We start from the raw sequence: 21,032 nt of genomic DNA on the forward strand, positions 1-21,032 counted from the left end.
AAGCTACCTGTTCCTCTCCCTCAATGCTGTTTCATGGATAGCGCTAACTGGCTGGGCCCTGTGATACTATGATATTTCCTTTTGCCTCTGAATCCCTGGAATGTGAACCGCTGATAAAATGCTGGGCATTCTCATCAGCTGTCGCAGAAGCAGATTTAGAGCAGTGAGAGTGATGCAGCCACATTGGGTGTGCAGCCGAGGAGGGCACTTTCTCAAAGCCCTGTAAATGCTTGGCTTGCCTGGCTACGGGAAGGAGGCATGAGGGCTCTGACAGGCTCCTAGAGTCCTCTTGTCTCCTTCCCAAAACCAGGAAAACACACACACACACACACACACACACACACACACTTTTTATTGTTTTTCTTTTTTCAAAAACACGAAATATAACAGCCTTTCAAATACATATCAAATACTTTTGCTCCGCCAAGCATGTGACTTCCTTCCTTCCCTTCAACTGGTTTTCCCATTTCTAATAAATTGTATGCACATTTCAACTGCCAGTTTCTGTCCTTCAGTATATATCAAGTCCCTTTTTGTCCATGGTCAGATACTATTTTTACATTACGTTTCAAGATTTATTTCAGTCCTGCTAGTGTCTTCACATTTGTGCAATAATCTTTCAAATACTCAATAAATTTACTCCAATCTCTTTGGAATTTCTGGTCGCCTTGGTTCCGGAACCTAATAGTCAGTTTGGCTAACTCTGCATAGTCCCTCATCTTTATTAGCCACTCCTCAATCGTTGGTAATTCTTTTGTCTTCCACCTTTGGGCTAACAAAGTTCTTGCTGCCATTTTGGCATACATAAATAATCTTTGGTCTACTTTTGCAATTTCTTCTCCCATCAGCCCAAGCAGAAATGCTTCAGAGTTTTTTGCGAAAGTATATTTTAACATCTTTTTTAGTTCATTGTAGATCAATTCCCAAAATGCTTTTACCTTGTCACAAGTCCACCACATAAAACCAGGAAAACACTTACCAGGTTTGGGGAAGGGGGCTCTAGGACCCTGCCGGAGCCTCAATCTTCCTTCGCAAAGCCCAGTTTGAGCCAGACAGAAGATTAGGGTGGGGTCTTTCCAAGAGAAGGGACAGCAAAGCCTACCCACTGGAGAACTACCCAAGGTGAAGTCTGAACATTTTTCAGATGTACTGTTGCTTACTTCATCAGGGGGTGAGGGCAAGCTCCGTGCACCCCTTTCTTTTCTGCAGCACAGCTGACCCACTCCATGAGGTGAATAGGGAATACTCTGTAGATGAGGTATCCATGTTAAAATAAATATCATTCTGCTCTACCTGTTCATGTAACAAAAAAATCTAAAAGATACATATAATACCAATATGTTAAATAAGATATCCTTTTCCATTTAACAATGATGCTCAATTTCTTCACTATGCCTTTTCTTCCATTATCAGGTCATTTTTGAATAATAATCCATCTTTTTGACTAACTGGCTATTATTAGTTGCCTTGTTCTAACGCCTGGGGGTCCCTATAATGGATAAGTTCTTGCAGTCTGTGTAATTCATAATTCTGCCTTCCAGGCTTTAATATAATCTGCTAATTGAAAGAAAGTTTTTCACAGAAGAAGGATATTAGTCCATTGGTGCAAACCAGCTTTGTTTTTAGGCTTGTTTTTTATGGATGAGAATTTTTAGGAACTTTGATAAGGTGGGTGGTTTTAGATAGAGTCATCCCCTCTATTTCCAAAGTTCAGAGGATGGTCCTGATGTACCCAGAGGGCACCATACATGCAGCCTGAGGGAGATATTAGCAGGCTCAGAGTACTCAATGGTCACTGAAGTGCAGAAAATATTTAGGGGGGAAACCCGTGAAGGGCTGGGGGGGGGGGGCAACTCTCAAAACAGCCCACTTAGAGAACTGAGCATGCCAACTGATTGCTGTTGGGGAAATGGAAGACTCTGGAGAGGAGGAATGTTGTACAGGCGTCTCCTCACTTATGTGGGGGTTACATTCCCAGGTACCAGGTGTATATGTGAAATAGTGTATAGTGAAGAACACCATCTAAAAAGCCTGTAAACACCCTCTAAACCTCTGGAAACCCTTGAAAAACCCTTTAAAAAACCCAGCCAGCAGCACTTACCAGATTGGCATGAATGGTGGCAATGGTGGCTCTCAGTCTTCCTCATTGCTTGGGGACAGTGTGGAAACGACAAGGGGGTGATGCAAAGGCTCCTGGGATTGCAGTTGCAAAGGCTCCTGGGATTGCTAGCCATTTGGGTTTTTGTGCCATTTTTGCAGTTTTCCTGCTCTTTTGGGGTATTTTTTTTTTGCACTTTTTGCCCCCTTTTGCACTTTATATCAATTTGTTTAATTATTTCATGGCACCACGTGCACACAGTCGTGTGCGAGTCAAATGTGTGTAAGTGGAGAGATGCCTGTATTGTGAAAGAGGGTGTGGGCTAAATGACTCGAACACACGGACAGCAAAAAGGAGCACTCCACCCTGCAACACTATGTTGCAGGTCCTCCTTGTCCTTTCCAGTGGCGGAGCAAGCCAATTGGGCGCCTGGGGAATAATATGTGTGCCCTGCGCCCAGGGGTGGGGCCAGCTGCCTGCAGGGGCAGAGCCATCTGGGGCAGGATGCTCCACAGGGCCTCTGAGGAGTCTGCCTGCCTCCTCCCACTCAGCCACCCTACAGTTGAGGGGGAGGCGGTGGGCAGACCGTTTGGGGCAGCATGGAGCCTGCGGGTGCCCAAGCCACCTGCTAGGAGGGACGCGTGGCTCGGGTGCGCTGCAGGCCCTGCAGTGAGTGCCTCCCGGCATTTTGTCACCCCCCTCAGTGGTGACACCTGGGATGGCCCACCCCCACCCCCTTCCTCTGCCCCTGGTCCTGTCTCTATGTCCCATATGCTTTTCAGGACTGATACATTTGCTGTAAGTCAGTGGTGGTTTTTGTTGTGCACTTTGTAAGTTTTAGATGACCATAAGCCTGGAAGAATGAATCTTTCCAATGGATATAGAATGAGGGTACTATGATGCTTACCAAACATCAGATCTCATCTCATAAGCAGTGGGTTTTGCTGACTAGTGTTTAGGCAAGCAACTGTCTGTCAGCACATAAGAGGCCTATGACAAACATCAAACAGGCTCCACCTCTCCAGGATCGCCTACTCAAGGAGCACTATGGCTCTAGCCCCACCTGGATCCCTTTAACAAAGAGCACAATGCAGATTTGATGGATTGTTTGGGCAAATCCTTAAACCATACTGTGAGGATTATGGCAATTTCCCATTTCCTGGTTGTAACTAGCAACATAGAAAAAACGGCTTTTTGAATTTTCATAATCACTCAAGAAATGACAGCTCTTCAAGCTTGCCTATGGCTCATCTTTATCTGAGACACACACACTGAAGCTCCTTACACACACACACACACACACACACACACACACAAAACCCTTTTGAAAAACTAACTAATCGGAATTCCTGCAAGAGTTCCATTAGCACCATATGAACAGGCTCAGATAAGTGCTAATACAACAAATGTATAATTAAATGCGAAATTAAATGACCAGCAGGGACTTTCCAGAAAGCCTAACAGCTTGGAAGAGTAAGCAACATCCAGCCTTTGTGTTATTTAAGTTGCATTTAAAGAAAAGAAAAGAATAAGAGCTGTTCGTTCAGGCAGCAAAGTGTTCAGTACACATCTGAGTCATGCTGATAGCATTTTCCGAGAAGTAGCACATCATGAAGCGAATCAGGTGCCCTCTATTATCCCCTCTCCGAGATGCTTTGGCACCTTCTTGAAAGAACAGCTTGCCAACAATGAGCAATTAGCAGTTTCACCACTTTTGATTATATTTCTCTTTATAAAGAAACCAGACAACTTACAAGAAGTCGCTGTAAGGCACCTGAAGTTTGATGTGCACCTCCCCACCAGACGCCTTTGCAGCACATGGTCCATGCTCATTATGTTGCTCGCCTTCTGGATTGCAAAATTCAGAAAGGTGATGTTTAGAAGTGAGGGGGCTGTGTGGGAGGCAGGCAAGAGTGGGTTTTTCTCAGGGTGTGAGGCAGAGGAAAGAGGGAAACTTCCCAGATGGGAGCTGGGGAGATTCACTTCTTTGTATGTGGACAGAAGATTATGGTATAATTAGAACAGAGGTGTGTGTGTGTGTGTGTGTGTGTGATTATTTCTGTTGTCTTTCTCCTCTCTTTTCTTATTCCTTTGCCTTCCTCTCTTTTCTTTTGTTATTTCTCCTTCGTTCTTTCTTTTTTATTTCATTTGTTCTAGATATAATTTTATGGTATTGTGAAAACTTTAATAAAAAAATTATGCGATGGATTGCAAAATTCACAAGGAAAGACAAAATTACGCTCACATGTTCCCCTTTGGGTAAAACACAGCTCTTCACTGGGGAAGCAACTTCTATGAAATGATATAATACACTATAAAGTTAAATGACTGCGACGTTCTTTATATAAATGGAGCTTGCCATTCAAAAACCATGAAAGCAAAAGCAAGCAAACAAAAACAAAACTGATTTAACAAGGAACAACTAAAGCAGGGTCACAGGTGGGGGGGGGGGAAGGCTAGTGAGGTTGATCACAACTTCCCCAGGTCATCTGATCATATAGAGATCAGGCTTCTATCCCTTGCTAAATAGAGGATTTCAGATATAAATGAAGAGTGTGTGAACTTGACTGTGTGAACTTCACACTTCCCTGCCCAACGGGCAGGGATCAGCATGTACAGTATATCCATTTTAACAACGGTGAAATCCAGCCAATCAGTGCTTCTGGAAGTGACACAGAGTGCAGGATTAACCCCCCTCCCCAGCTTCCTCATCAAACAACTTCTTCTTTTCAGGACTATGCTTACATAGCTATGGCTGCCCTGCAAACACTCTACTGCAGGGTTCAGCAAATGTTTTCATCAGGGGGCCAGTCCACTGTCCCTCAGACCTTGTGGGGGGCCGGACTATATTTTGGAGAGAAAAAAATGAACGAATTCCTATGCCCCACAAATAACCCAGAGATGCATTTTAAATAAAAGCACACATTCTACTCATGTAAAAACATGCTGATTCCTGGACCATCCATGGGCTGGATTTAGAAGGTGATTGGGCCAGATCCGGCCCCCAGGCCTTAGTTTGCCTACCCATGCTCTACTGGATCAGAGAATGTTCAGACTGTCCCCAAAGAAAGAACATGGACATGGACACAAAGATGTTCTGCATATGCATGCAATGTGTCCTTTAAAAATAAAGAAATAGTAGTTCACCATAATGTTGTTCAAATGTATTTATTTAGCACAGCTTGTCTTTAGACAGCTTTTTAGATGGCTGCCTGGAAGGATGCTGAAAACAACTCAGCCGCATGGACAATGCCTGAATGCATGAGTCTTTTCCTATACAATCAACATCACTGCTCCCAGCACAGTGACAATTTTGTGAGAATCAATCAACCCTGGACCATTTGGTTGTGCCATTTAAACATTCTCCCAGGCATGCAGGAGCTGCCCACATATAAAGACTTTCACACAGTGCTGGGAGTATGTTCAAGGGGCATTGAGTGTTAAGAAGAAATTGGCTTAATCTGAGCAGAAATATCTTCTCATGCTAATGTAGTAATAAAACAAGCTGATGAGGATTGGCCTACAGGGATTATGGGTAGATATGATTATGAGACAGAGGTATTGAAATAAATTGAAGATAGTATTTCCAATATTTCTAGAGCATTCCACCAAAATGAAAAGGGTTTGATTTCACACATATACACATTTAAGTCAAACTGTGACAGGCTACAAATTACCCTACTTTGAATTTTCTCCTTGTTAACAATTTTTGAGTTAATCTGTTCTTTTAAGTTCTGTACAAGTTCCTTCTTCACATTATTATGAATGCTGGACAAGTGGTGAGAGTTATGCAGGCCATACCTTTTGGCAGGCAAATTGTTTAGATGTGCAGTGAACATCTCTTTATGGGAACAAATTGTTGGAAGATTGTCCAAATTGTGAAACTCATTCACATTTGATCTAGGCAATTTCCATTCTAGACAATTCCAGAACTGAGATGGGGAAATGACTCACCTGCCCCTCCAGCTGAAGGAGGGACCAAATTAGATTTGCTTATGAAGAGAATTATAGGAATGTTTTGGAAACAGAGAGTGAGAAACGCAGAGAGGAGCAGAAAGACAGGAGCCAGGAGCTGCAGGCTGAAAGACCTCTTTGGTTTATAAGTATTCCACCCCCCTCAGTTTGATGTGAGGCAGTGGATTTGCTAAAGACTTGCTTTACAATGTTTGTCTCTGCCTTTGCCCTACTTATATATTTGTTAATAGCCTCTAAATGCCACATGTGTCTAGGGTTCCCCATTCCTGTGAAAAACCAACCACTTGGGTGCCAAACCTGGGCAACATGCATGCTAGAGAGATATAATCCTTCCCCCAAATTGAGAAAATGTGCCAATCTGAAAGGAATTCTGTAGAGAATGCCTGTAGGGATTTTCTACTCTAGGACCCACTAAATTAGTTTCAGACTTGGATTTGCTAAAATCAAATTGACCTATAGAGTCCTACATAGCTTGAGACCTCTTTCAATATACATAAGCCCCTAGAACATATATGGAGGCCCACCTCTATGTGACCTTTCTGTCTGAACCACAGGAGATGGCCAAAAGGGAGCGGGAGGGTTGTTGCCTAGGCAGGCTTGCTTGCTAGGTATGCTAATTTCCTTGTGATCTGAGCCTTAAAAAACCATCACCTGAAATATGTCAGTCTCTGCTTTTATGGTGGTTGTGTTTTGCCCTATGAGATTTGTTCTAGTTCTCAGTATGATTAATGCAGGTGATAGTGGGCATCATTTCGTTTACTCTTGGTTCTGATTTTGGGTTGCTTTGTTCTATTGACTTTAGTGTTGTGCTGGCATACACAGACCTCCCCTCCCTCATTTAATCCCAACAACCTTGTGAGGCAGGCTAGGGCTGAGAAGGCAGTAACTGGCCCAGGGTCACCCAGTGAGCTTCATGCCCAAGTGGGGATTTGAACCCTGGTCTCCCAGGCCCTAGTCCAATACTCTAACCACTGCACCACACTGGCTCATCTCTTTTAATACCTAACTCATGTTGCAAGAATCCAGAACCAACCAGAGTCCTTTGCAGCATGTACTCTCAGTGTACCTGTACTTAGAAATCAATTAATATACATTTCACACACTGCATGTAGCACTCTAGACACAAGTATACTCTTGCTACTCCTAAAACATATGGACTGTTTTACTTATTCATCACATGGCTGCAATTACACCAGAACAGAATCTAGTACATGAAAGAGATTCATGAAAAACACAGCTTTAAATTTGTGAAAACGACAACAATAAAACAGAAGGGCAGATCTCCAGCCTTTCCAGGTGCACATCTAGACATAGCTGAGGCATGCTGATGAGGTTAAATGGTTTTCCACAATTAATAATATATTTGAATATTCTGCAAATTAGACTAATAGGGTTTGTGGGTGGTGGTTTTGCATATGGCACTCTTAAGCCTAAAATGGCACATCCGTCATTGAGGTTGGCAGACTGACAGGAGCCCCTTTCCCCAGGTGGAAAGTGGTGCAATAGAAGCATTGTTGCCCTCTCTATCATTCGGCTAACTATGTTTTGCAGCTTTTTGTAACATTTCAAGAAGCTGAAAAAGGGTTAAGCATCTTTTGGGGGTGGGGGTGGAGAAGTTACAGTTCACAAACAGTCAGTGTCTTCCGTTCACAATCCAAATCGTTCCACTGTCCATCCTCAACTATTGTAACACAGTCCTCTTTATTACCAGAGTTATTGGGCTCTCCTTGTTTCCAATTTGTGTAACTTAGGGGTGCCCCATTTACATACACGAATCTCCCTTCAGTTTGGATATCGTTGATACCGAGAAAAACAATCTTCGAATTCCTCTTTACTATTTCCGCCAAGGCTGCATTTTCTGCTGCGTTCTTCGGGGTGGCAAGAGCTGCACCTCCATTTTCACACAGTCTTTTTCCATTGGAGTAAGTTAGTTCTTGACCAGTTGAAACAAAAAATTTCTCTCCGACTTTCACCTGCTGCAACATCACAACTAGACACAGAGAGAAAAGCAAAGCACAGTGAGAAGCACATGAGAAATAATTGCTGGCAACCTGAATATTAACTGTTCCACACTTACCCACATGGGCACAATCCATCCAGAGTCAAGCACTTTAAACTACTACCAATTTGAATGGTAGACAGTTGACTATATGCTTCCCAATGAAATAAATGGGATATAAAGGCAATTCATTCTGGATAAGCCGTGCCCTTTATAAACCTCCCCCAACTTGCTGCCCTCCAGATGTTTTGGACTGCAGCCACAAGTCCCATCAGCCCCAGGTAGCATGGCCTGTTGCTAAGGATGATGGGAGTTGTAGTCCAACAATATCTGGAAGGTTCCAGGCTGTAGGAGGCTGCTCTTTAGGTTCATCAATATCCAACACACTGAGGAAAATCTGTCATTTTCCTCCACACCCCACCCACAATAATCAGGGCTTTGAGTCCCATTGTCCCACCTCAAAAGCAAAACAGATTAGCACCCACTCAACCCAAATTTTGTTTTTTCACACATACAGAATGTTGAACAAGCTGATTAAAAAAGAATCAATTTTGTTGGTTGTAAAATCTGCATGGGATGACATGATCACCTCACTTTTAGCGTGGACAGCATAACCTGGCTCTAAGTAATATAAAGAGATGAGACGATAGTAGAAAGTTTGCAACATATGAGCTATTGACAACACAGACTGACTCCTTTATATGGGCAAATCTTAGTTAGGCCCATCTGTACTATACAGTGAAAGTTGTATCATACCATTTAAACAGTTAGGGCTTCTCCCAAAGAGTCCATGCATACCTCGCTATTAGCTTGTTGTTTTTGCACTCGCACTCACACACACAACACAAGCAACCATTTAAAAACAAATATAAGAACAAGCATTGAAAATGCATATTCCATCTTACTCTTTTTATACTTGGTAAGGTCAGCTTGAAGAGTTTGGATTTTCTTTTCCAAAGCAGTTAATTGTTGTTGAGTAGAAGTAATGGCTAAGGTGAGAAAATGAAGATATGGTTCATATGGTTAAGCACAAATGATTTATATTGGAAAGTTGCCACCCAGACCATTAACAATTCCTGACTCTGTACTACCTGCTGTCCTTTGTCACCCGTGTATCAATTATTTTTATATGACATTTATATCCTGCCTTTCTTCCATAATATAGCTGAAGGCATTGAGGGTCCCAGGTGCCCTAGTCAGGGACTGACTAGATCCAGTCCTACTTAGCTTCAGCCAATGTTCCTGCATTATGTGCCTTCAGCCCATTCCTTGGGGCATAAATGCTCACATTCACAAACGCAGAAGCCCTTCTGGCTCAAAGAGAGATGCAAAATAGAGTGAAGGAAGAAGGGACATAGGGACCGCTTGTTCACTGGGGGTAGAAGCAAGAAGCATCAGGCATGCACTTGCCAAACTGGTGTTCTCATGATGTTTTGGACTACAACTATCAGTGCTGGTTGTGGCTGATAGGAATTGTAGTCCAACACATCTGGAAGGCACCAGGCAGGTGAAGGCTGAACTACAGGAAAGGAGGGTTTTTTTGTTTTTGTTTTACTAATGTTTAATCCAATTATAGGACCAGTTCAGCAACAGATTAAGCTGCATAGAGAGGTCTGTGACTTTCTTGGAAGCATTTCTCTTGGGCTCCTGTTGCGGTCCTAAAGCAGTGATGGCCAAACCTGGCCCTCCAGCTGTTTTGGGACTACAACTCCCATCACCCCTAGCTAACAGGACCAGTGGACCAAGGATGATGGGAATTGTAGTTCCAAAGCAGCTGGAGGGCCAAGTTTGGCCATCACAGTCCTAAAGGATCTACATTGGTTTCTGGTATGTTTCCAAGCAGAATTCAAAGTGTTGGTGCTGACCTTTAAAGCCCTAAACGGCCTTAGCCCTGTATACCTGAAGGAGCGTCTCCACGCCCATAGTTCAGCCTGGACACTGAGGTCCTCCTTCAAGGGTCTTCTGCTGGTTCCTTCACTGCAAGAAGTGAAGTTACAGGGAACCAGGCAGAGGGCCTTCTTGGTAGTGTTGCCCTCCCTGTGGAACGCCCTCCCACCAGATATCAAGGAGATAAGTAACTTTTAGAAGATATCTGAAGGCAGCCCTGTATCGGGAAGTTTTTAATGTTTCATGTTTTATTATGTTTCCATATGTGCTGGATGCTGGTTGGGCTGGGGTATAAATAATAACATTATTAATAATAATTATTATTCCTGATTTACAGTAGATTATCCATGGAGTACTTTCAGATTTCTGTGGTTCAGTTTATACATCCAGCAGGCTCAAAGTGCTTGCTCTGTGTGGGTCTGCTGCAGCCAGGTTCATGCTGTGATGATACGAAGACATCATTGTATGAATTGCCCCCTCCACATTAGTTTATCCACAAGCCACTCCTGTTTAAATGACGATGGCATCTTTAAAAGGTGCCACTTGAATAATGGGGAACAGGATGGCTCTGAATGCCCTAACCCCATTGTGACACTGGTTGACATAAATGGTGCTTCTACATGAACCCACTGATGTATTCTCAGATGCAATGGCTTGGGGGCCACAGGATACATTTTGGCCCTATGATATTCTAAGCAAAGCTTTCACTGAAGAATAATTATCATGCAAACCATTCACTGGCATTCACAAGGAAGAGGTTATGTTGGTCTTGAAGTGCACATTCATGTCTTCCTGAAAGCAAAATTAAGCACCAGAAAGTTGATTTCTTACCTGCCATTTCTCCCTTTTGTCCTTTCTGGCCTGGGGGCCCTGCAATTCCAGGCAATCCAGGAGGCCCTGCCTTCCCAGGAAAACCTTGTTGGCCCCTCACTTGGACTCCTTGTGTTTGAGAAAAAGAAACAGCTTTTGGATACTATTCCCCCGTAACAAACAGCCAACAAGGAAAAAAGGTCACTTTAAATAATACACATTCACACTCCTGATGGCAGCCTTCATGACAAGATGTTACTAGAGCTCACCTTGTACTCAGCTGACAATTGTGATTCTGTTCTGATACCACTGCAAATCATCACAGTTGTTCATTATCGTCCTGGTTCCTATATATTTACCCTGCTCACTCTGTTCCCTGACTCCCCACCAGCTCTGCCTAGATTTGCTTTGCTCCACAATCTCTCTTCCACTACACAGTGCATACATGCACTCAGCACATAAATACAGACCAGGCATATCTCCCTCTCCTGCCTCCTTTGTCTCTCTCGCACATTTCACATATACACAGCTTCACATACAATTATACCTTCTGCCTCTCTCCCTTCCCCAGACAATGCGCTCTCTCTCCCCCCCCAAGTGCATCACTCCCCCCATCACATAGATCCTTCTCTCTCTTCCCAAGAGGATCTCTGCACTACAAATCCGCCTTCAAGCTGTCTGAGAAGCTCAGTGTGTAAATAGGTTTAGAACTGGTTGCTCCAAGCTCAGACCGCATGGCTCTAACAAGCCTTTCTTGTGTTCCTATACTAATAATATAGGAACTTTCACTAGTGTAGTTAATCCAAGTTTTATTGCCTGTGTGTTCCGACTGATGTATGGAAAGCACATGAACCCAACCTTTGGAGAGTTTGCAAGTAAGCCACTTTTAACTCACCAAGCATGTGGTCTTTTCTATGTTAAGGGAAGAGAGGAGTTTTGGAACTCACAAGGGGATATTTCAAAAGTCTAACAGCCTATATTTACATGCTTTACTTTCCTGCATATGTTGCGATTTAAAATATCTGCTAGGGTTTGCTCAACAAAGAGTATCAGCCCCAAACTGGGATCTTGGCATCCAGGAATCCTCCCTTTTTAGACCTATTTTTCCCTTGCCACCAACAGGGACAAGGAAAGCTATTTAGTCACTTCTCTCTTCCATCTCCAATGCTCAAAGAAAAGAGCTTGGAAAAGTGCTATGAAGTACCCAGCCACCACTCAAAGCAAAAACATCCAGGGCTTGCTTTTCAGAATCATGGAGACAGTCTGCACCCTGTCCCCATGCCTTTTGGGACCTTGGAAAACATTATGACGTCAATGTAAGCAAATAGAGGAAGGGGGGAGAGAGAGAGAAGGGTTAAATGCATAGCAATGTGTAACCACCCTGCCAAGTCACACACATACATGAGAAACCCAGCTGAGATATAGATGAGCTATCATAAGGTGCCAAAGATTACCATATAACTATATGGAGATACCTTGGTCTCCCTTCTCTCCTTTGGGACCATCTCTCCCATCTCTTCCTGGTAAACCGGGGATTCCTGGGTTGCCACATGCCATTACTGTGCAAGTGTTTGTTTCAGAATCAGTGGCCAACGCCAGCGATGTTCCCAGCATCAGGGCGATGAAAATTCGAAGATACATTGCTGATACCTTAGACAGATAACTAGTTAAGAGGAAATTATTTTGAGATCTTTTAGAGGTTGCCTATGGCCACTCTGCTGTTCTTTCTCTGCCAGTGAGGGAGGACTCTGTTTTGGCCTCTTAAGATGAGACTCTCAGAAAGCCATCAGCCCACCTGTCAGTGTGTTTTGTGCCATTGAAGGACATTGGTCAATTTGAATTCTGAACAATTGTTACTTTACCCAAATGATCTTGATGTTATAGCTGTGTGATGCAACTGCAAATGCCGTTGGTTGGAGAATTCTAGGTTCTGCACAGAACTACAGTTCTGGTAAATGAGCCACTGTGGCTGCTTGAGGACCATAAAAATTTGTGCCCCAGCTTTTCAGACTCATCTACCCATGTACTATCTGAAACCAAAGGGGCACATTGGTTGCCAGATGTGATTTCTCCCTCCCAGCTCTCCTACCCCCACTACTATAAATAGTATTTCAGCTGTCATACTAAAACAGATGTGTCAATTAGACAAGTTTATCTGATTAATTGTCTGCCTTTGAACCAATCCATGGTTTAATCAAATAAATTTAAATAAATGCCCATATTACCAACTCTTCTTCGCCAACAAAATAAAGCCTGTTGCATATTGTAAGGAAGACATTTAATATTTTATTTGCATTCCCTGTCAGAGGCAAACATCCAAAAAAGCATGCCTCTAATTCAGTCCCACAAATTAAAGCAATTTAAAGTGGACTGGTAAATCAACTAACAGCACACTCCTATCTCTGTCTATTCCAAGATAAGTTCTATTGAATTCAAACTTTTTCACTCCCAGGTAAATGGGGTTAGCATTACATTCAGGCTTATTTTGAGAATGGGGAAACAGCAGATGGATTAAACTATTTTGTAGAACTGGAGGAGTTTAACAAGCAAAGTTTTCATCCAGCATTAATCTGAAGCAGCATTACTTACCGGTTCCTCATATGTTTCCTTGATCAAATGAAGCAGCTCAGCTGATTTGAAGAGAGATGAAGGCTAGCCAAGAAAGGGGAGGATTTCTGTTTTGCTTAGAATGGTGGGGGGGAAATCAGTAGAAAAATCCCATAGATAAGTATGTTTTATTTTATCTCTGTGGATTGCAAAATTGTACTTTATACACCAGCACTTACTGGCACGACTGCATGAGGTGTTTCAGCATAACCTTTCCCCACCAGTCAATTTACTGGAAAACAGGGACAAATTCTAGAACTTGCCCTTTCGTATAATCAATGGAAGTGCTTCTTCCAGCAAATAGATCTACAGACATCTTATAGAACTGTGATACAGAAATCTGTTATATTATGCATTATAGAGATACAGAAATCTAAAATGCTTTATACTTTTTGCAGCATTATCAGAAAGGTTGGGCTGTCAATCTATAACCATTTTTGAACCTTCTGATGAGTTTGTTCAGAGTAACCTTCCTTGTAAGCTCTCAGATAAGTAAGATAGGTGAAACCAAAGGGAAGTAAACATGTTTTTGTTAAAACCATCCAACTTTCCCAAAAGTAATGATGATTAAATCCGCATATGACCTCTCCATGCAGTTAAGCAGAGTTCCAGAATATCTGGAGAGGCCATAAAGCTCTTTGCAAAAGATTAAGCTAGCAGTGAACAGTAGCTTTAAAGCCAGTCGAAACTGAGGCAAAAGAGGGTGGGTGGTGAACAGTTATCTATCCATGTTTCAACACCAGGCCCTGTTTCCAGTCACAGAGGATATTCCCTATTCAGAAAGGCTGGATGTGGCTGATGCCATCCCAGCTGTTACACCAGAATCTAAATTGGAACCTGGGAAGTATTTTTTTCTTTCTTTCCTTTTTTTTTTTTAAAGCAATTTATTAAGTTTTACAATAAAAATAAACATAGTAAACAATGTAACGTTGATCTTAACATATTTTCACATTTTCTTTAGACTTCCTCACATCTCCCGCTCCCATTTTCATCGTTATAGCGTTTTGTCAGCAATTTATCATCTTATTTAAAATTCTTATATCCCTTATATTTCATAATCTTATAGTTCTCAAAAGGAGCTAAGTTTCACAATCTTACTTATTTTCTTAAAAACTTCTAAATTTAGTGGTGCTCAGTTATTTTGATCTAGCGTCTTGTTTAGCATTCACTCAAATTACAATACTTTTGTAAATAGTTCTTAAATTTCTTCCAGTCCTCCTCAATCCTCTCTTCTCCCAGGTCGCGGATTCTGCCAGTCATTTCAGCCAGTTCCATGTAGTCTATCAGTTGTATCTGCCATTCTTCCAGTGTGGGTAGATCTTGAGTTTTCCAATGTTTTGCGAGAAGTATCCTTGCTGCTGTTGTTGCATACATAAAAAATGTCTGGTCCTTCTTTGCCACCCCTTGGCCGACAATACCCAAAAGGAAGGCCTCTGGTTTCTTAGTGAAGGTATATTTAAATACCTTTTTCAGTTCATTATAAATCATTTCCCAGAACGCCTTCACTTTAGGGCAAGTCCACCAGAGGTGGAAGAACGTTCCCTCACACTCTTTGCATTTCCAACACTTATTATCAGACAGGTGGTAAATTTTGGCAAGTTTGACTGGGGTCATATACCATCTATAAATCATTTTCATTACATTTTCTTTCAGAGCGTTACATGCAGTAAATTTCAATCCATTGTTCCACAACCTCTCCCAGTCCTCAAACATGATATTATGCCCAATGTCCTGTGCCCACCTTATCATAGCCGATTTAACCGTTTCATCTTGTGTATTCCATTTCAACAGCAAGTTATACATCCTTGAAAGTACCTTAATCTTTGGTTCTAACAATTCTGTTTCTAATTTCGATTTCTCCACCTGGAACCCTAGTTTTTTATCATTTTTAAAAACTTCTTTAATCTGAGCGTAATGTAACCAATCTCGCACTTTGTCTTTCATTTTCTCCAAACTCTGCAATTTCCAATTGTCTCCATCCTTTTCTAGTATTTCCCAATATTTTGGCCATTTAGCCTCCATATTGGGTCTTTTTCGGGCCTTGGCTTCCAAAGGTGAAAGCCACCTTGGTGTCTTATTTTCCAGCAAGTCTTTATATTTTATCCAGACATTAAACAATGATTTTCTGACAATATGGTTCTTAAAGGCCTTATTTGCTTTAACCTTGTCATACCATAAATATGCATGCCATCCAAAAGCATTGTTAAACCCTTCCAGATCTAGCACGTCAGTGTCTTCAAGAAGTAGCCAGTCTTTTAGCCAGCAGAACGCTGCGGCTTCATAATACAACTTTAAGTCTGGCAGGGCAAAGCCCCCTCTTTGTTTTGCATCGGTTAATATCTTAAACTTAATTCTGGGCTTTTTGCCCTGCCAGACAAACTTAGAAATGTCTCTCTGCCACTTCTGAAAGCACCCCGTTTTGTCCAAGACCTGAAGTGTTTGAAATAAAAACAACATCCTTGGCAATACATTCATCTTGATAGCAGCAATTCGGCCTAACAAAGAAAGTTTCAATTTTGACCAACTATCTAAGTCTCTCTTAATTTCTGTCCAGCATTTTTCATAATTGTCCTTAAATAGACTTAGATTTTTTGCTGTTATGTTTACCCCTAGGTATTTTACTTTTTTAACCACATTAAGTTCCGTCTCATTCTGAAACCGTTCTGACTCTGTATCAGTCAAGTTTTTCCCCAAAACCTTAGTTTTCTGTTTATTTAGTTTAAATCCAGCCACCCGACCAAAGTCATTAATCAGTTGTAATACTCTTTTCGTACTGGGCTCTGGCTTCTGCAAGGTCAAAACCAGGTCATCTGCAAAAGCTTTTAATTTATATTGTTTCTGACCGACCTGAATTCCTTCCACCAACCGATCCTCTCTAATCATGTTCAATAGCACTTCCAGAACCGAAATAAATAACAAAGGGGAAATAGGGCAACCTTGTCGTGTCCCTTTTTCAATTTTAAACTCTTCTGTAACCACATTATTAACTATCAGTTTAGCTTTCTGTTCTGAGTATAACGCCCCGATCCCATTCTCAAAACCCCGTCCCACTCCCATCTCTTTTAAATTTCCCATCATAAATTTCCAGGAGATATTGTCAAAGGCCTTCTCCGCGTCTATAAAGATTAAAACTGCTTTTGTATTTATATCTGTTTGCAAAAGTTCCAAAATGTCAATAATGTTCCTTGTATTAGCAAACAGATGTCTTCCTGGGAGAAAGCCGGCCTGGTCCTTATGAATTACTTCATTTAAAACTTTTTTAAATCTATTTGCCAAAATGTCTGCAAATATTTTGTAATCCACATTTAAAAGAGAGATGGGACGGTAGTTCTTAAGTTGTGTCTTTTCAGCTTCCGACTTTGGTATTAATGTGATAAACGCTTCCTTCCACGACTCCGGTGCCCTCCTCCCCTCCATAATTTCATTGCTGACCTCCATCAAAGGTTGTATCAAATAGTCTTTTAATGTCTTATAGTACTTGGAGGTCAGCCCATCTGGTCCTGGAGATTTGCCAAGTTGCATGTTCTGGATGGCTTGTTCGATCTCCTGTCGTGTTATTTTAGAATTCAGGATTGTCCTATTTTCTTGTGACAATTTAGATAGTCCGTTTTTTACCAAAAATTGTTTAATCTCAGCATCATCTTGCGGCCCTTGGGTGTATAATTTTTTGAAATATCTCTGGAAACACTTTCTGATGTCCACTGGATTCTGAATGTTTTTTCCATCAACCTCTAAGTTTGTAACAATATTTAATCTTTGTCTTCTCTTCAGCTGCCAAGCTAGCAGTTTTCCACATTTATTCGCCGACTCAAACGTTTTTTGTTTCATTAATTTAACCTTCCATTCAATTTCCTGATTTATCAATTTAGAATATTGTGTTTGATAAAGTTTAATTTCTCTCAGAGTTGGCTGTGACTTCGGATTCACTCTTAGTTTTTTCTCTAATTCTTTTATTTTATCCAAAATCTTATCTTTTTTCTCATTTTGTGTTCTTTTCTTTACTGCATTCTGTTGTATCAAGAATCCCCTCATTACAGCTTTGCTTGCGTCCCAGATTATTCTTTTTTCCACCATATTATTCATATTTATCTCAAAATAGTCCTTCAAGACTTTTTGGGCCTTCTTGGTAATTTCCTGATCTCTAAACAAATTGTCATTCATCTTCCATCTAAAGGATCCAGTTGGTAATAGTGTCATATCCATCTTTACTGCATTGTGGTCGGAGCAGGTCTTTGGGCAGATTTCCACTTTTCTGACCTTAGGTGCCAGGCCTCTAGAAATCCATATTTGGTCGATTCTTGTCCAGGTCAGTTGGGCTTCAGAAAAGAATGTTCCCTCTCTTCCTAGTGGGTTCTTTGTCCTCCAAATGTCAATCAAATCCATATTGTCAGTCATTTCAAAAAAGGTTTTAGGTAGTCTGCCGTCTTTTGTAACATTTTGACTTTGTGACTTGTCCATGTTAGTTGATACGACCCCATTCATATCTCCCATCATTATGATGTTGTTATAGTCTAGATAGTCCAGCATTGTCTCCTGCAACTTCTTGTAAAATTCCGATTTCCCTTCATTAGGTGCATAGATTCCTAATATCAGCAGTTTCTCTCCTTGATATTGTATCTCAATAGCCAAAATTCTTCCATGTTCATCTTTAAATAGGAATTTAGGTGACAGGCTCTCTTTTGCATATATCACCACACCTCTCTTCTTAACTTTGTCGGACGATACAAATTCCTGGCCCAATCTTTTGTTTATTAACACTTTTCTGTGGAGCCTCGTCACATGTGTTTCTTGTAAACAAATAATGTCCAATTGTTCTTTTTTTAATATATGAAATATTTTCTTCCTTTTTTCCGGAATGTTACAACCATTAATATTCCAGCTCAACAGTTGCAGAGACATCCTGAACTATCTGGTTATTTTTCAAGGGGTGGTATCTTCTCAGGATCTTCAGGTTCCACAGATGCTGATGTTGGTACTGGCGTTGCTTCAGGCCCAGAAGGTAGTTCAATTCCTTTTTGAAGGTCCTCTCCGTATGTAGACAGGAATTTGTCTCTCTCTTCCAGTGTTCTTACTTTGACCTTTCTCCCTCTAAAGGTAAAAGATATTCCTTGGGGAAATTCCCACCTGAATGGAATTGCGTTGCTCCTTAGTAGTTTAACAAGTTCAGAATAGGCGGCTCTAAGATCAAGCAGTAGTCTTGGGATATCTTTATAAATTTCAATTCTTCTATCCAAGACCTCCAGTGATTTTACAAAATGTAGTCCCAAAATCTTATCCCTTTCCTCCTTTGATCTCAATGTTATCAAACAGTCTCTGGGCCTCTCCTTCTTTATGAATCTTCCAAGTCTGAAAGCTGACACGATTTTAAAGTCCTTTTCTTCCAAGTTCCAGAACTTGGAGAATTCTTTGGTCAAAAACTCAGTTAGATGTCCTTCTTCTGCCTCTTGTAGTGATCTAATCCTTAAGTTGCTCTCACGGTTTCGCAGTTCTATCATAGAGAGATAAATCTGATGTTCCCCAACTTGTTTAGTGAGTGGTCTTACCTCTTGCTCTAAATTTTCTAATTTTTGTCTAGTGTCCTCAGTCAATTTCCGATTTTCTGCTGAGGCCTCCGTTAACTGTCCAATTGCTTGTGCATTCTGTGCCACTTGTGTGGTTAATTTATTTAGACATTCTGTGTTTTTGTCAATCTTTGCTGATTGCGCATCTACTTTCTTGTCCAAAGCTTCCAATTTTTCAAAAATTTTATCTAGAACAGAAACAGATGCTCCTGAGGCCATATCTTCCAATTGTAACTGCTCTGCTTCGCCCTCTCCCTCCACTTCTGAGGGCAAAGTAGGCACAGATGATCTACGTGTCTGTGAGGCTGAGGTTAGAGTTGTTAAAGTTGTTTGTTTAGCTCTCCCTCTTTTTCTTGTGCCACTCATTCCAACGTTATCTGTCAGTCAAGGTCACACTGAGTTATTCCCATGGGAATGGAAAGGTCCAGAGCAAGCAAACAGGAAGGGAATCGAAAGTAAAAAGTGCGTGTAAAGTCACTGTTTTAGTCCAATCCTCTAGAGGGAGCTTAATCTGTCTTTCAGAGTCTAATTTAATGTCCAAGAACCTTCAAGTACAAATATTTAGCAGAGTTTGTAAATAGTCACTTTGTTGCAGACAGTGCTTATTTATCCCCAAAAAGAATGTTTCAAATTTAAAAGGTCTCAATACCCTCAGATTGTTTCAAGTTCCAATATACAGTATCCAAATCTGCAGTGCTGACAGCTCCCTTAGTGCTCAGGCAGCTCCTGACTCTGGGTTTCACCTTCTAATTTGTAATCCAATAAAAGGAGGAAAGTCAAGTGCAAGTAAAAATCCCAAATCTTTAGCTTAAAGTCTTTACTTTAAGATGCAAGTTCAATAGATGCTTAGATCTGTAAAACTTAGAATCTCTTTTTTTCAGCCTCCACTCCTCCAGCTAATTGCTTTTTTCAAGTTCAATGGCTGCGGAAGACGGACTTCCTGCTTCCACGTCTCTCCGCTTTCAGCCAAGTTCAAGCCAATTTAAATTTTCCCTTTAAAGTCTCAAATTCAAGTGACTCAGTCTTTTACTCACAAGTTAGTTGCTTTTTCGTCCGAATCCATAATTTAGCAGGAAAAGGGATCAGCGCTCACCGACAGTAGCAGCGCGGCTTCGCTCCTCAGGCTGTGAAACAGCTCTCAGCGCCGCAACCCCCCTCCGCGCTCCGGAGCCCCTTACGGGGTTCCTTCTGCACTTGGAGGGTCGCTCAAGGCGCCCACCGAGCCTCAAGACCCCAGGCTCTTGCCGCCTGGGGTTTTCCAGAGTGGGTCTCCGCTTCGCCGTAGCGGACGACCCGTTGCCTGCGGAGCCTCCTCTCCCGTTCAGAAGAGGACCGCCATTGCCGTTCGCGCCGCCCCCGGAAGTCTATTTTTTTTTTTTCTTTTCTTTCTTTCCACCCTGAGAAGTGTTTTGGAACCTAAGGGAAAAACACAAAATCAAAAAGAGCAAGTTCAGGTAGAGTGGATGGCCACACCTGAGAAAGAAGAAGGGTGGATCTACACTCATGGTTTATAATGTTAAGGAAGGGTTAAGAAATGGTTTTCACAACGTAGATGGACACATTGTATTCCGCTTTTAATGTTCATAATGCGTTATTAAAATGAGACGCCAGAGGGCTCTGCAGAGCAACCAGGAACCAGCAATAGTGAAATGACGTTTTGATGGACAAAACAAGGTAAGAAACGCTTTTAATCTACAAGTCTGCCCTGTAACATTTTAGAATGATATCTCTAATATATCATTCTAAATAAGATATTATTAGATAGTAAATATATCATTCTAATAAAGTTAAACATGTCTCTTGTAGATCCAAGCAAAGTAAAACAAATCCCATTATTCTTCATTGAGCAGGAACATCATAGGATCAAGCACTGCCTAGAAGTAGGGTGGCTGTGGGTCCTACTTATTGGAAAGGGTCCTCTTTTGGAAAGGTAGCCTGATTAAAGTATAAATCACCATAAGGATGGAGAGCAGGGACCCATGAACAGTTAGCGGCACCCTGAGCAGCAGACTGACACAGCTCACCTGATCAGTCTTCCCCACAAGCCCACCATGGTGAGGTGTGCTCTGTTTATATCCCAATTATTGCAAGTTTT

At 41.6% G+C, this 21,032-nt stretch overlaps 1 protein-coding gene across 2 annotated transcripts; it reads right to left on the reverse strand.

Annotated features, from left to right (window-relative positions):
* Window positions 1–7,661: 7,661 nt before the first annotated feature.
* LOC308476912 (mannose-binding protein-like) lies at window positions 7,662–13,473 on the reverse strand. 2 transcript variants are annotated; one of them, XM_081005095.1, is made up of 5 exons: window positions 13,359–13,473; window positions 12,245–12,419; window positions 10,791–10,898; window positions 8,978–9,061; window positions 7,662–8,063 (listed from the first exon to the last, which is right to left on the reverse strand). In XM_081005095.1, exons 2-5 carry the CDS (start codon window positions 12,408–12,410, stop codon window positions 7,690–7,692), a joined length of 732 nt encoding a protein of 243 aa, XP_080861221.1. In that variant the 5' UTR covers window positions 12,411–12,419; window positions 13,359–13,473; the 3' UTR covers window positions 7,662–7,689. The 2 variants fall into 2 exon arrangements, with proteins under 2 accessions (XP_080861221.1, XP_080861220.1); XM_081005094.1 differs by having other exon boundaries at window positions 12,245–12,432; window positions 13,359–13,449.
* Window positions 13,474–21,032: the final 7,559 nt, after the last annotated feature.

This window comes from Podarcis pityusensis, assembly GCF_964106645.2.
Source record: "Podarcis pityusensis genome assembly, chromosome: 5".
Lineage (NCBI taxonomy): Eukaryota > Metazoa > Chordata > Lepidosauria > Squamata > Lacertidae > Podarcis > Podarcis pityusensis.